General features: G+C 39.0%; 1 protein-coding gene across 3 annotated transcripts in view; it reads right to left on the bottom strand.

Annotated features, from left to right (window-relative positions):
• TRRAP (transformation/transcription domain associated protein) overlaps positions 1–16,625 on the bottom strand; it is a 77,074-nt gene that overhangs the window by 3,926 nt on the left and 56,523 nt on the right. For all 3 annotated transcript variants that reach the window (XM_059862001.1, XM_059862003.1, XM_059862002.1), the window contains 8 exons: positions 15,458–15,659; positions 14,201–14,365; positions 12,173–12,263; positions 10,513–10,712; positions 9,502–9,763; positions 2,752–2,977; positions 2,128–2,345; positions 1,204–1,388 (listed from right to left, as the gene is read on the bottom strand). In XM_059862001.1, the coding sequence (XP_059717984.1) occupies positions 1,204–1,388; positions 2,128–2,345; positions 2,752–2,977; positions 9,502–9,763; positions 10,513–10,712; positions 12,173–12,263; positions 14,201–14,365; positions 15,458–15,659 (1,549 nt within the window). The remainder of the gene's footprint in view (positions 1–1,203; positions 1,389–2,127; positions 2,346–2,751; positions 2,978–9,501; positions 9,764–10,512; positions 10,713–12,172; positions 12,264–14,200; positions 14,366–15,457; positions 15,660–16,625) is intronic.

The raw sequence follows: 16,625 nt of genomic DNA, 5'->3' as shown, positions 1-16,625 counted from the left end.
ATTAGATGAGATTGCCTAACTGCTTCTGTTTGGCTTACATGAATGGATCCACTGGCAATTTTAAGAGAAATATTAGAAGAACATGGGAAGCCTGCCTCACAGACCATGCTGTAGCTGCTTATGTAAATTAGAAATGCTGCTTCCCATGCTGTCAATTTATTATTTTTAAAGCACTATACAAAAAAAAAAAAAAAATCAATCAGCACCCTGCCTGTTTTCAGTTGCATTTACCCAAAACAACTTCCAGTAATACAAATACAGCCTTTATTTTAATAAAATCATTCCAAGATCACCTAAAACTCTGAAGAGATACAGAGTTCTCATGCAAAATCTAAATACATGCAAAATATCCAACCACCACCCATGCACAATGTATCTGTCTGACATCTAATGACATTTACCAAACACACACATCCCTGCTGAGCTGAACTGCCTTTAAAAGACAGGCTCTGCTGAATATTTCTATTTTCCATAGAAAACCTTTAAGCAAAGTCTTAGCTTTATATATAACAATAATTTAAATCTGCTACCTCTTTTCTAAACTCCAAAATATTCTGTTATTTAGTACATAATGAACTTCCTAAATTCTGAAGAAGCACTGGGGGGAATTTGCCAAGGCACAGCAGAGTGCTGGGGAAAGCCTTAGATGAAATTAGGCAGAGCAGGGTGCTGGGGACAGCCCTGGATGAAATTGGGCAGGGCAGGGTGCTGGGGACAGCCCTGGATGAAATTGGGCAGGGCAAGGTGCTAAGGACAGCCCTGGATGAAATTGGGCAGGGCAGGGTGCTGGGGACAGCCCTGGATGAAATTGGGCAGGGCAGGGTGCTGGGGACAGCCCTGGATAAAATTGGGCAGGGCAGGGTGCTGGGGACAGCCCTGGATGAAATTGGGCAGGGCAGGGCAGGGCTCAGGGCACAGCCCTGGATGGAATTGCCTGGGGCAGGGCAGGGCTCAGGGCACAGCCCTGGATGGAATTGCCTGGGGCAGGGCTCAGGGCACAACCCTGGATTGAATTGCCCGGAGCAGGGAAGGGCTCAGGGCACAGCCCTGGATGGAATTGCCCAGGGCAGGGCAGGGCTCAGGGCACAGCCCTGGATGGAATTGCCTGGGGCAGGGCAGGGCTCAGGGCACAGCCCTGGATGGAATTGCCCAGGGCAGGACAGGGCTCAGGGCACAGCCCTGTGCTCACCCCTGCTGCAGTACCTGGTGACTGGCCTGCGTGCCCCGAGCCTGCACCGTGGCCAGCCGGTCGTAGTAGCGGGAGATGGGGTTGTCGTGCTCGATGCCCTTCTTGGCGCAGCGCTGTTTGTAGATCTCCACCAGGGACAGCGAGGAGGGGTTGTCCTCCACCAGCCGCATCTGCGGGGACACTGCCACCACCCGCGGCACTGCAGGGGCGGGGCACAGAGAGCAGAGCAAACCTCAGTTCATCAGAGCCCAAATGCTGACACACCAGCCCTCAAAACACAACCCCAATAATCAACTGGAGCCAGAAAACTTTAATGCTATGCTCATAACTCGTTTACAAGCTCAGGTATAAAAGATCTACAGTAGGATTTTTTTTTTTTTATCTCAACAGAAACATCAACAGTATTTTTGAAAAAAAATTGAGCACTCATCATTCTTCCTATTTTTCTTTACCTTCAGGAAAGAGGGTACTACTTTGTTTAGATGAAATTCATCAGCAAAAAGAAAAAGTATTTCTTCTGTGTTATGTGGAAGACACAAAAGAAATTCAATATTTGCATATCACAACTCGAGCAGAAAAGTTTTTGTTCTGTCCCTCTTCAGTTGTCTCTAAATGTTGTCTTTCCCGTTATATTTCCCATACTTCAATGTTGTTGAAGTATGTGCACACATTTCCACACCAACAGGCCCTGTGCGCATCTCTTGCCTTAAATATTCACAAGAGCACTTGATATCATAAGCAAGGCACATCAGCATTTCTAAATACCAGACCCCACGCAATCAGCTGCACTCCTCCAGAGGGGTGCTACAGCTCCAGACAAGTCTAATCACCCAGCCAGATGTGAATTTACCTTGTGAATATTCAAAAACCTCCAGCCATTATAACCTCTGAGCCCAACTTACGTTTAAAAACAACCCAGAGATCCCTCCTTGCAGTACCTGTGAAGAACAAATGCCTTTTGGTGGTCTCCTTCCTCTTCTCCAGGCAGGGGTTGAGGAGGCGGAGCAGCTGCAGGACGCGCTCCTCGCGGCGCGACTCGGTCAGGCAGGCGTCGTTCATCACCAGGTACGGGTAGATCTTCCCGTTGTGCCCGCGGATGTACAGCCTGCGAGCTGCCGTGTTGTGCTTCTGCACGATCTCCACCCTGGGCATGAACCTGCCAGGAGCATTTGGAGAGAGCTCTGTAACTCTTTTGAACAACAGGATCTCTAATGGTGACAATAAAAGCACAGATCTCAACTTGGAGCAATGTACAAGAAAACTAAATATGCTCTGAACAATGCAGGTGTTTAGTGATCAAATGTAAAATTATTGAAGGAGGATAAATTAAAAAGGTCTTACACCAACGTTTGTCTATAAATGTAATACACATACATAAAATATTTATCTACCATAAAATATCTATCTGCTTTTGCAGAGTGGATGGATGGATGGATGGATGGATGGATGGATGGATGGATGGATGGATGGATGGATGGATGGACGGACGGATGGATGGAGAGGGCTTTAATTTTCTTCTCTGCTTCCAGAATTACAGCTACCAAAGGGAATTTTTAGGTTACCTTGCTATCTTGATGTAGTAATGTGTTGGCTTTGGCATAAGGAATTCTCCAGGTATCTCTACTTCCGCAGTTTGAGCTGAGAAGTTACTCAGAAAGCGGCACTTCTCCTCTATGAGGAAGAACTTTGGAAGCTGTTTAGTTTTGGCCTCCAGAATTTTGATCCATTTCTTTAGTTTGGAGATAAGGTTGTGGAGTTTCATTGATCCTGGCACACTGAAGTCAAAATCTAAAAAAAAAAAAAAGGCAAACAAAAACAAATCACCCAATTCAATAGTGCAAACCAAACACACACACCCCCACTAAGCTGAACTGCCTTTAAAAGACAGGCTCTGTGGAATATTTCTATTTTCTATAGAAAACCTTTTTGCAAAGTCCTAGCTTTATACAGAACAATAACTTAGACCTGTCAGAATCCGCTACCTCTTTCAGAGTATAAAGTTCTAAAATATTCTGTTATTTAGTACCTAACTTCCTAAGATTTTCCTGTTTTAGACTCACACAAGCATTGTAAAGTATATAGTGAAAAATTTAAATACTATTACTGTATTGAATGAATTCTCTATATACTGCAACCAGACATACTGCATAGAAGGAAAGCAGTAAAACCCCAAATTATTACATCAGACCACTTAGTGAAAGAGGAAAAGTAGGCTTACTTTATAGCACTATAATTTTCTACCTGTTTCATTACAAGTCATTTATTTATTTATTTATTCAAAACTCAGTGGAGACTTTTTACTCCTAAAGTGAATGAAAGAGCCCCAGTTGAGGATACAACATAGAATCTGTGAGGAACTGCAGGACAAATAAGAAAATTGTTGTTATTACTATTCTCTTCTCAGCTGCAAGGAATTCTTATTCTTTCCTGTCTTAGACAACAACTGAAAGACACTACAGGAAGAACAGCCAGAGCAGCCCAAAAAAAATGACAATATTATGCAAACAGCCCTGCTCCTTCCACTGCAATGTCAACAGTACCACAGAGTGAGAATATCTCCTTTAATCCACATGCAGGTGAAAAAGGAACTTTCTCAAGGTCAATATATGGACTTCAGAACATTATGCAAGTAATTCTGTGACAGAAATCACTGCAATACTGAGCATCTTCTGGGGCACACCAACACCATCTTCCCAGCATTGCTCTCACTACAGTTACAGACAAAGCAAATAATAAATAAATAAATGTCTCTGAATTCCCCAAAAGAGGGAAAATGAATAAACCACATACATGAAATGATGGCTCAGCACTTCAGTGCCACAACAATGAAAAATTAAACACACTTGGATAAGAAGACAAACAACTCTCTGTAAACCTCATTAGTTATGGCATCCCAAACTATGCAAGTTAACCTACAGGCTTGAATTTTTAACTCATCTTCACTCCCTAGAAGATGCCATTTTAAGCTCAACATGTCTCAAGTGAAAAAGCAATTGAAAAAAAACAGAATGACAATTGAGTATTTCTGAGATTTGCAGCCAGAGCAGAATGGAATCTTCAGTATTACTCAACACAATGGAAAATTAAGTCTTAAAAATTAGTTTAAATTTTCTTGCAGAACCTTCATTTCAATATGTTATATATACTCAATATTTTCCTAAGTTGACAAAAATACCAAGAACCAAATACACATGAGCACTGCTCAGAAAATTTGACCACATAAATATGCTAAAAGCATCTGCCTGCAAGTGTGCCAAGAGTGAATTAAGTATGTGCACACAGCAATTACTGCATTATAAAAGCTTTTTCAACCACAATTAAACCACTCAAAACTCTGACTGCCCAAAAGACTTACTCCTAAAACTTAAAATATTCATTTAAACAGCAGAGCTCCTGTCTTTCTACACATACACTCTCCTAAGTTTTTTTTCTTTAATCCAGGATTCTAATGCCAAAGAAAACAATGCACCTTAGGATTGCTTTAATTTTGTTGTTCTGTTACTTAAATAAATATCAGAGAACATATAATCCAACATATTTCACTGTGTATCCACAATAAACTGATATCCTAAAATCTTTCAGTAAAAGACCTAACTTTACCAGCCTAAAAGAGAACAAAAAAAAACAGCTCATACAAAATCCTTTCCACTTCTGTAAGAAAAAAGTTTATAATGAAAAATACAGTTTCATATTTATGGATGTAATATTCTCTTTTCTTTTTCTGCCTGCTGTGGGCAGTGCATCTACTGCAATATCACTGTAAAACACTCTTATTAAAATCCCAAGCCTACCCTCTAGTGAGCAGTGGGAGTAAATCATTTCATCAAAGTGACAAAATTATTGCATCATTTATCTCCCGAATCTCTGAAGTGCAGGAAAGTACCCTCAAACTGCAACTAGTTTTTGTGCTAATGTGAATCAGCCAAGAGGTAAAAACACACATCAATATATTTTCCTTACAAAAAAAGTCACTCAGTTCTCTACAAGAGCAGCTCTAGTTTGCTGAATGCCTTTTTTAGGATTTTTGTTGTTCTTTTGTTTCCCAGTGGCAGATGGGAAACACAGCAAGTTCAATTAGTCTTTCTGCTGGTGTCACAGAGAGCCCATCTGAGAAGAAAAATCACTTCAGCTGGAAGAAAGGGAAACACAGCACCAAACATTATTTGAGTACAAAGTCTCTCTGCTTTGCAGACATCTTAATCTATATAAACAGTGGCTCTGTTTAAAAAAAAAAAATCCATTTCTTCAGTATTTAGTACTGGAAAACACCTTTCTCCAGCTAACACACACTGGTCTGAAGTACCTCACTACTTGTACCTCCTATTTCTAAAAAGGATGGGAAGTTTTCCCCCTCATCCCTAACGGGGATTTTCACAGAAGGCCATGGCACAGACTGCAGTGGAAGCAGTTTGCTCTCTCTTCTCAATGCTGCTGAAGTTTCTTGCCACTCTCAGTGGAAGGAGAAATGGGGCACAATCTCCTCCCCAGTGAGACAGACCTAAAACAATCCTGATGCCTCTAACACACTTTGATTGAAGGCTGTACCATCACTCCTCAGGAAGAAACACCAAAAAACATACTCCAGGTAGCAAAATCAGAGTATCAAACCTTCTGTCCCCTCCAGTCCCCTTGACCTGCACAACATTACCATGGTATTAAGAAAACAGAGAATACCTCCAAACTAAGACTCCAGAACTATATAAAAAAACCTTTCTGCTACACTGGAAGAAAATAGTTCTGATCAAAGGCAACAGGCTATTAATGCTTTCAGAGCAAGAAACAGTCCATTTGAAGATGTTTAAGATTATTCTGACCATAGGAAAAGCCTGATTCTATTAAAGGTTCACATCTGAAGGATCTCCAGCTAAAAAGCCAATAACCATGTCAAGTGTCCCTGAGGACTGAGTTGTAAGCTCAAGGCTCACAGAGTAGGACAATTCTTTATGTCCATGACACTGAAGAAGATCCAAGCATTCTCCAAAACTGAAGTCCTGTCTTGCTTTTGAAGATAATATTCAAACATTTATATACTCTACTTCCCAAAACTTCTTTCCTATCTCACAAGAACTTTTGGAAAAAAGCAACAAAGATGAAAAATCTCCATGAGAGGACAGCAGAAATATGGAGCAGAACTTCTGGTTTATCACTCAGCTCCAGAAAACCAAAACTGCATGTACCAGACACCAAGGTCAAATATCATCCATCTCTTTACCTGAATTTCCTGGATAACATCCTGTTACCTAAAAATTACAATGGAAGCAAAGAAAGAGCTACCAAAGTACATTATGCTCACTCTTGAGCAAAAGGGAAAAAAAAATCCTTAAAAAGGCTGCAAATGCACAGAGCTCCTCCCCCTGCCCCCTCCTAACAGCTCAGAGCCACACTTGGGCTTCAAGAGCTTCCTCCTGACTACAGAGCCACCAGCACAGTGAAGGATCCACTGTGCTGGGGACAAAGTCTCCAGGAAATTACCATGCCCTTCAAGGCGGTATTTTGGAGCTCTCCATTCATATTCAGCTTGAGAGGAGAGATGGTTGCAGAAAGAAGCTGATCCAAACTCTAAACTATCATCTCCCCACAAAAGGACAATTGAGGCAGCTTTTCTGCTGCTTTCACTGCTGAGAGAGCTCTCAAAGGGAGCATTTTTCAGCATTTTCTTTTCTTTGATGTCAAAAGGTTTAGCAGAAAAGGAAAGAACAAAGAACAGATGGTCAAAGAACTATGCATTTGAAGTTCGAGAAAAAAAATTCAAAGTAAAATTTGTTTTTATAATATAACATTAGGATAGATAAAGATGACCTATCACAGCTCCAACAGCCCAGACTGCTACAGACAAAGAATTCAGAATACAAAAAATGGTGTGAGAGTCTCCAGTGGCTCCAAACAGGAATCAAAATACAACTCTGATGTTGATGGAAATGATTATGCAACCAAACCCTGCTGAAAGTGTCTATAAACCGTAGGTGTCAACATTGATCTGGGAATAATTGACAAAAAGTTTACTCCAAGACAGCTCCTTAGCCTGAACACTTTTGAAATGAAAGGCAACCACTGTAATTATCTGTCCATCATCCAAATGCAACTGGTACTGAGAACAGGAAAAGCAAACATGAACATTGTGGTGTGAAAGAAGGACATATCAGGCACATTCTACAATTGCATTCTTGTAATGTTAAAAAACTCTTGCAATTTTCAGTACAGCAATTACAATCCTATTCAGTTATTTACATATATTTTACTGTTATTGTAAAATCAATAAAAAACTTATTTTCATTTTCTGCATAACGAGTTAGATTACAGAAATTATTAAGTATGCTGATTGGTTTAATTTCTTCTGTTTTCCCACATGTAATTTGTCAATTTAGACACTGAATGTAATAGATTAAAATTAAATCTAATCCAGCACTGAACAAAATAATTACGTGTATCCTGCAGACATTCATATTTCATTGTACTTGAAAAATAAACCACAAAATCTCCAAAAAAAAAGAAAGTAATTACTGTTACTTAACTGAAGTTTACTAAGAAACACTTTGCATTTGATGACTTTACATTACTTTTATGACCAGGCCTATGTCATACTTTGGTTTATATGTTGTTCCATATAATTCTTTAATTAAGAGAGGACATCTGAAAACCTTAACAGCCATTTATAGATCACAGAGATATAAAAAAAATAAAGACAGCATAAAAAATACTGGAAATCCTCTCCACTTTTTAACTAAAAGTTGTAACTGAATCGTAATTAAACTTTCTTAAATGTTTTTTTTAGAGATGTTTTGGAATATTACTTCAGACACTGCAGACTGTAGTCTGGCATTCTATTTACTTTTCCTTTACACCTTGGAAACCCCAGAGCTCTCTGATGCTCACAGGAAAGGAAGTAGGAGCTACTGTGACAGACCAAAAATAACTCAAACCCAACCAAGCTCATCAACAACACTTACAGCAATAAATAAGTGGGTATACCACTGTTGCAATGGAAAGACTATAAACCATTACTAAAAATCAAAATCAAGTCCAAAGCTGCACTTAATGTAGAGCATTTTCAGCTGGAAGGGATCTACAACAACAATCCCCAGATCCCTGATCCAGGGCTGCTCTCCTCTCCCCAGTTACACCTGTACCTGCCATTTCTGTTCTAGGTACAGAATCCAGCACTTGGACTGGTGAAATTTCACTCCATTAATCATTATCCAATGATTTTTTTCCCCCCTGTACGCTCCCATTAAAGACACACAAAGTGTTTCTACTTCCATTTCCCTCCCTGTACACTTCATCCAGTAAAAATTTAATCATATGGTTCAGGACTTTCATTATCTGCTGTCATGCAACTGCTGTGCCTCAGAAAGGGCATCGTGCAAAGCATGGCATGCACGAGAAATGTGGGTCACTTCTACAACTCACTTTGACAGGATTCCCATCAGTTCCCTTACTTTCACAATATTATCAGCAAAATGCTTGAAAAAACATCCCAAGTCTACTTGTCAAACACTCTCATAGATGTTTAAAGAAAAGCCAAGGAATTTATGCAAAACTCAAAACTCTGGCAACCCAAAACCCTGATGCCAATCAGTGTCACTTTGTCATGTATGAGCTGCGTGGCCTTAACACATTTCACCAAACAAATCAAGCTTGTCAACAAGCTTTTCTTAGAATTCAAATCAAGATCAGATACTCAAATATGTAACCATTGGTTAAGAGAAAATGAATGAAGTAAAAAAGCTACTTCCCTCAAGTATCTTTTTTTATTAGATCTGATTAAAGTTATTGATTCGATTTACCAGTGATGTAAATTTGGGTAATAGAATTTTTATAATCTAGTTACCCAAAACACTAAAGTCATCTTTCTCATCAGAAGTAGGCTGTTTTGAAAGACTTCACATAAAATCATCAGTTTGGAGTTCTGGGGTGAAAATTTCATTAAACTCTGGCATCACAGAGAGACAGAGATCATTATTGTCCCTCACATTCAGCCAGCAGTTCTGCTCAAATTGCAAAACCATTGCACTGAAGTAATCTAATTTATCTTTAGACACATATGTGATCTAACCACAGTTTTCAATAACAGAAATACAACATATTTATTCTCTAGGTTGATGTCTGTTTTCCACTTGAATTACATTTATTGCTGCGCAAAAGACAGAAACAAAACTATTTCAGGTTTGCTGAATGACTGAAAAGTGCCATTTTCTAAATTTTCTCTCAGGAAAGATATGGGAATAAAAAACCAGAAAGCCCTCACAGCTGAACTGTGGGGGGAAATTTTCTGGAGATTAAAAGCAACATTTAAAAAAATTTTAAACATTTACCTGTTGTAAATTGGCCTTTTAACTTCTGGAACACGGGGTCTTGAGCTGTTGCCTGTGCTCTCCTAGCTAGTGACTCTGAGGCTGCACTAGAAAACATGGTGGACACATTAGAGACATTCTCAAGACCTACTCCAAAGGTGCTGACTAACTTCTTGACAAAATTCAGTGTATGAGGAGTGATTTTGGCATCTGAAACAGCTCCGCTTTTCTCAAAGGCAACGGAGTAGCACTTTGCCAAGCCCTGCTGCAGCTGTCTGAGCACCTAAGAATGAAAAACAGAAAAAACAAAATAGTCAGGAAGATCAGGCCTTCTGATTTGACACCAAATATTCATTCCCACTGCATTTTATACAGTATTATGCTTTTAGAAACTCTAAAACTCTACTCTTAAACTTCATCAGAGGGTCAATCAGAATGACAGCACTGAATTTCATTAGCTTTGCAAACAAACAAACTGAGCAGGGGAAATGCTGCCTCACAAAGGACAACTTGCTCTTTCAACAGCAGGTAACTTTTAGATTTCATATTTTGAGATATATGAAAAAAAAAGGTGAGGTGAGGAAACCTTCAAATAAACACTGTGCTAGGCAGACAGAACAGTAGTCCAACACTCTGAGAGGCAAGGAACAGCAGAGTGGCAGGTCCATCTGCTCTCTGTTGCAATGCAAATTTCAAGTAATAATCACCACCTGTCACAGACCACCAGATCAGGAAGGAAACTGGTATCTCTGAGCCTTAGTGTAAGAATATACATTTACAGTTAGGATGAGCAACAGCTTAAATCCTAGAGGGATTCATCACATTAACAGCTCTGCAAAACCCCTGTACTGCTTCCAGAAATAACCAAGATCCAAACTCCAATCAGAACAGTCAGCTCCACAAACATCAGTTTACTAATCAAAACAAACAGTTATGCTTTGATGTTTAAAATTAATTCTGGGTAAATATTTTTCAGTTAACTTTCCCATAGATGATCCATACATTCATTGAAGGTGCACTGAAGCCAAATACCTCCTCATGCCAATTCTCTCTGAACCAGACCATCTGATCCACAATGCCTTCCAGAGAGGACAGAAGGGTTGGATGCAATTCCCTCTGCATGTGCATGATCCTGCTGCATCTCCACATTGGGGCAGTGGCTCTGATGGGCCCAGGGTCTGAGGCAGAGTGGGACTGATTTCCAACTGAACTTGGCTGCTGTTGCCCTGAATCTGGAAAGTGAACATTAGAAAGGAAATAAGCATGACCTTTCATGAACTTGATATGTCAGTTTGAAATAAAATAAATTGTTCCAAGAATTGGCTTGAGATTTACATTAAATATTAACTATGTATTCCTTACTGAGTTTCAGAAAGAATTTTTTAAGAAAGAAAATTGGAGGTTTTTTTGAGAAAACTCTGCACCAAATGCTATTTAGTGGTACAAACTTCCCAACATCAAAGCAAAATAAACACTCCTCAAAAACACATAGGAGGTGTAGCTTTTACATCACTAACCTATACTCTAGAAGTAACAGACATTGTTTCATATAGGATCAAACTATTTCAATTATAGGCAGTTTCTTTCCCTCCACTTTTGGGGAGACCTTTCACAGATAACTTAAGAATAAATGTGTTGATGCTAACAACAGAAACTGTCATAGTCTGTATCTTTTAGCACAAACCATCTCTAGCATGACAACTCCATCAGACAGTGATGAAGCAGTTTTGCTTTATCAGATGACCCCCACTAACTCACACAACCCACCCACCCCGCAGTGGTTTTTGGCAGAACCTACAGGGAAATGTTTTACTATTGCTGGAAAAGAATAAATTATGAGGGTATGTGGGCATCTCCTTCTGCAAGAGTACCCAAACAAAAATAAAACATTATTTAATTAGTGCCCTTTCAAATTTTATACAGAAGTTTAGTGAACTAATTCCCAAATGGAAAGGGCAATTAAATGAACAATGCACTTTGAAATAAAGAACACAGAACTGAAATGAGAGTTCTTCAAGTGGCTCTCCCAGGATTCCAAGGAAATTAAATGGGACAAAAGAACAACTAAATTCTGTGGCATCATTTGACATAACTATTCCAGATGTGATTTGTTCTTGGGAAAGAGTTGTTGTACAAGTTGCTGAATGCTTTCCCCATCTCCCAGACATTTCTCAAAGCCAACACTGCTTTCACGAGCATTGAGATGCTCATTTTACTCAAAAATTCACCATAAAAAGTTATTACAGAGATACAATTTTTTCAAGTGTGACTCCTTTGAAAATGAACTATATGTTCATGCTGCCAATGAAAATCAGTCAAGAGAATCTTAGAAAACTGTGACATTCTGTATTTGTAAACCAAGTATTTTCTACTTCTCCACAAATTTATCAAGTAAAACACCCAGTAAAGAACATGTGATTCTCAATAATTAAGGTGATATGAGAATGAAAGAGATAGAATTCCTCTTGGTGAGTATTTTATACAAGAAAATTCAAGACAGCTCAAGCCATCTGCAGGTTTAACTCCACAGAAACAAATCAATGCAAGCAGAGCTTATCAACAGTTTTCTTCCTTAGCTTTGCTAAGTTGGTATGTTTTCTAGAGAATCTGTTTTCTCTGTAGTATCCAGTGAAACTTGACCTAACAATTAAGTTCCAAAGAGTCCAAACAATTCCATAAGGACCAAACTCACCGCTCTTGTAGCGCTCTCGCTGTTCTATCTTCAAGGTCAAATAGAGGGTCCTGATAGGGAAATAAACAGCCTGGGGGTAGACTCTTCCCACCTATTTGGAGATACACATTTCTCAGTTAAGGAATACTGACTACAGATCACATCAACACAGACAGATTCTCTTGTAAATGAGTCCAATTCAGGAATAATCAGCTCTTTGTGTTAAATAACAGCTTATGGAAATTAAAGATTCTTTCAGTAACAGGAACCCGAAGAGGATGAATTGGTAGCTCCCTGCACACACTGTTAAGACATTACCTAATTAGGGTTTCCAGATCATATTGCCTAATAAACCTGAAAGCAGCATAATGTCAGAGCTCCAGCTGGGCCAGCTCAAAGATCTTACTCATGTGCATAATGGAAGAAAAACAGACATAATGACAGCAGTTAGTCTTTAAATTAGGCCACAATTCCCAGCAAGCCCCACGATACTTGATAAGAAAGCCCATTAGAGAGTAACTTTACTCCACCTAATGTGGCACTTAATGTAAGGGGATACCAACTGCACCCAAAAATAAAACCAGGATTTTATGGCTTCCATTAAAAAAAACAACCCTAAAGAGATGTTGACATTCAGCATCCCATTTCAATCTGTAAATCTCAGTATCTATTAAAGGAAAGAAACCACGTGCATACTACCTGCAACAGAGCAGATCTTAAGACATCATTTGAGGCTTCCTCAGCCACAATTTTACTAAATCATAGATCCTTTCTCCATCCAAATGGATATGGTAAGTGGTGGAAATATAGCAATGGGATTGAAGCATTCAGTAATCTGGTATTTATGACAGATCACTAACCTGACACACACATGCTTCATGCTGTAACTCAAAAGTGATTTGAAGAGAATTGTGGAGTTTTAAAACAGTAACACAGAAAATATGGTATTTTTGATTTCATACTTTTTCTATGTACCTGAAGTTTAAAGGTAAGACAAACAGGAGTATCTGTGATATTTACAAGCCTAAGCTCCAACTAGAGTATGACTTTTGAGCAAACACTCACTTCTACAAATCTTATACAGATCTCAACAAATAAAGTGTCTGCAAAGTGTTGAAATGAGTATTTTCTGCCAGAAGACAGTAGAGCACACTGGTGTTGCCAGACAATACCAAGCCACAGCCACCAAAGTTTGCCTTACCAACTCTGGCATCTTAAGCTGCTTGGCAGCAAGGTCACTTCAAAGTTACATTTTAATTTTCTGAAGAGGGAGGGAAGGGAACATGAGTACTTCTGCACACACAGACACTTCCAGAGCTGTGTACACCCATGCCAACACAAATGGACATTATCTAGCTACAAAAACTCACATTCTTAGAGGTCTGAAAGAGCAAAGACAGGGGACAGGATAAGAGGAGCTCAGTCTCACAGGATCATAGAACACCCTGAACTGGAAGGGACCTGCAGGGTCAGAAATTCCCTATCTCAAAAACCAAGAGGGGAGGGAAAGAAAGGAGTTCTGTGAGGAATTCAGCACAAGTTGTCCATGCCAATTTCCAGGAAACAGTGGAGCAGGCCTGGAATTCAAGTATTGTGGGAGCTTCCCATGGCCACCTGTGCATTAAAGGGACTTCACAACTGTTTTACATCAACCTGAATGAACAAACACCAAAACACTCCCAGACAGAGTTTGCCCTTTAGCTACTAAAGCTAACCATTCTTTACTCCTACATTACAAGCATTTTAACTATGTATTTTATGTGTTCTATATCATTCACAAAAATACATTAAATAGAATTCCAGAGGGAGAGCTATAATGCCTTATACAAATAAGGATACAATTTCACTGGATTTAATCTCAGTATGTAAAACTCACTCTGAATTTTAAAATATCCTGCTTAAAGGCAGAAATTACCATTTTTTAACACATCAACAGTTGCAAACAATACCATTTTTAAAGTTTGGCATTTTTGTAATTTGCTTTAAAGAATATTCATGTTCACAAATGAAGATTACAGAGAAAAAGGAATTAGAGATTATCTCCTGTACCTGACTGATGAGGTTGAGGAGGAGTTTGCCCTCTGAGCCAACCAGGCACGTCAGCAGCTGTGGGATCCAGGCCAGCCACTGGATGGGAGGGACACCAATACAATACTTGTCCACTGCATCAGCCAAGGTGTTCTTATCATCATCAAAACTCAGCAGCCAAAGAACCTAGGAGAGAATTTCAAGAGGCTCTCTCAGTGCTTAAATTTAAGCCACATCAATCATTATGATGCACAAAAGCAGAGATATTTTATTAATGACTGTGGAGTCCTTGAAAGTGTTAAAGCTGCCTCACAGATAAGAGCTTACATTCATTGTGCCTGGCCAATGCTATTTTTCCCTCAGAGATAATATTTAAAGAATGTAAAAAATAAATGTAAGTGAATTCCTTACTATGAAATAAGAAAAGAGCAAATGAACATGACTGCCTTCCAGAAATTCTTTGGGATTTTGGCTGGGGATAAAAATTTAGGCAATTTTATAGAACCTAAAATATACAACTCCAATAAATGAACCTTGATACAAGAACTTGGTTATTTCTCTGGGTATTGTTAATTATTTTAATTGTCCACCCCCAGTTTAAATTAAATGTAAATATATTAAGCATTGACTAAAAATCATTAACTATTATGTATAGCCAGACAGGGAGAATAATAAATTTCAGAGTGCTGTTGAGGCCACCTTCAATCTCAGACAATATTTTCTGTGTTTGTTTTATGGTCAGAACAGATTGTCTTCCCTGGTCTGGTACAATTTCTTCATTTTCTTCATAAGAGAGATTAAATATCCCCAAACTGAGAAACATACAAAACAAATAGCTTTTTTTGGCCAAAATTTTGCTGAATTTCAGAGTAAAACTGTACAAAAAATGCTTATCTGGAATAAAATGCAATACTTAGGTAAACATCAATATTATTTATCCATAGTAATGATAAACAGACCTCAAACTATGTTACTTTTCAAAGCACCAAAGGATGCCTTTTTGCAAGTACTGCACCACACTATGTAGCAGAAATGCTGGATGTGATTTGTCCTTTTCCTCCTACAGAAAGGTTCCACATCTAAAGGAAAATCCAGACATCCTACTGACATAAAAACCCCAAAATGAGTTATGAGCAACCACACACAGCCCCTCCATCTAAATGAAAGCTTTCCCTCAGTAACCCTTCCTCTGACTGCAAAAACTTGAGCACTGAACATCATCCCAGCCCTTGCCAAGGGGGTGAAGCTCTGATTCTTTTTTAACCCCCCAGACCTCACCTTTGCTAAGTATTTCCTGGATTTGCTCTCATTCTGGTGGCGACAGGCGTGCAGGTAGCAGGTGATGGCAGACACCCCCAGGTGGAGCTGCCTCTCCTTCACAAAGATGTTCTCCAGGTAATCCCCCCACATGGCCCATGCCTTCACCAGCACGTCGTGCATTTGCACAGCTGCAGAAAAAGCTTTGTTTGCTTCTTCAGACCTGCATGGTGACAAGTAGGAACATGAGTTTGATATAATTTAGTAACAGCTAGTTGAAGTCAGATTTCTGATAGGGCAAGCAATTAGTTCCTTAATATTCAGTGACACTTTTGTTAAGTTCTCTAAGAAGGTCCCTTACAACTGTTTTGTCATTGCTTTCCTTGCAGTTCAGCACCGACAAAAGTAAATGCTTCATCATTTAACACTTAGGAGACTGAAAACAGTCTCATAAGTGTTAAAAATTTCACATACTCCCTTAAAAAAAGAAAAAAAACTCCCAGTGCACTGCAGTGGAAACCCAAGCAGTGAAACTGGGAGAAAGAAGAGCAAATGATAACACAAGGGGAGTGAAGCAAAATCATTTAAACATGCTGCTCCACTGGGCAAAAACAGAGTAAAGCAACATTAGGAAGATGTTATTTAAGTTATCTTTTAGGGGGAATGCATCTTACTTAACTCCCTTTCCAGAGAAGTCATGAAAAATTTTACACTCAACATTTTCTGGAAACAGTTAGTTCCTCATCACCACAGCTGTAAAAGTTTCTTTTGTTCAACAGGAAAAGTGAAGGAATGTGAAGGTTAATTACACAGTTCTGGGTAACCAAAAGATTATTTGTTTGTTTCTTCTGAGGTTTTCTCCAGGTTTCCTCAAGTGTCACAAGTCCAAAATTTGGCATGATTCATCCCAATATATATACAGCCCTTGAATCTCTGTTACTTCTTAGGCACAAAAATAGAGGATGAGAAAACTCACATAAGCATTATCAAAATGAGGAAATTTTAAGTTTTTCAAGACTCTTTATTAACAGAAAGGGCTTCACTTCTCCCTTGCAGAATAAGCACTGAAATAACCAATATCAAAGTAACATAATGCTTGTTTGACTCATTTTTTTAAAATTACTTGTAATGTATTTTTAACATAATAATATTAGCTTGGGGGATTATAATACTAAATTAAAATGACCAG

The sequence above is a fragment of the Haemorhous mexicanus genome, chromosome 17, assembly GCF_027477595.1.
Source record: "Haemorhous mexicanus isolate bHaeMex1 chromosome 17, bHaeMex1.pri, whole genome shotgun sequence".
Classification (NCBI taxonomy): Eukaryota; Metazoa; Chordata; class Aves; order Passeriformes; family Fringillidae; genus Haemorhous; species Haemorhous mexicanus.
Note: the sequence above shows the minus strand (reverse complement) of the source record. Positions and strands in the feature narration are given on the sequence as shown.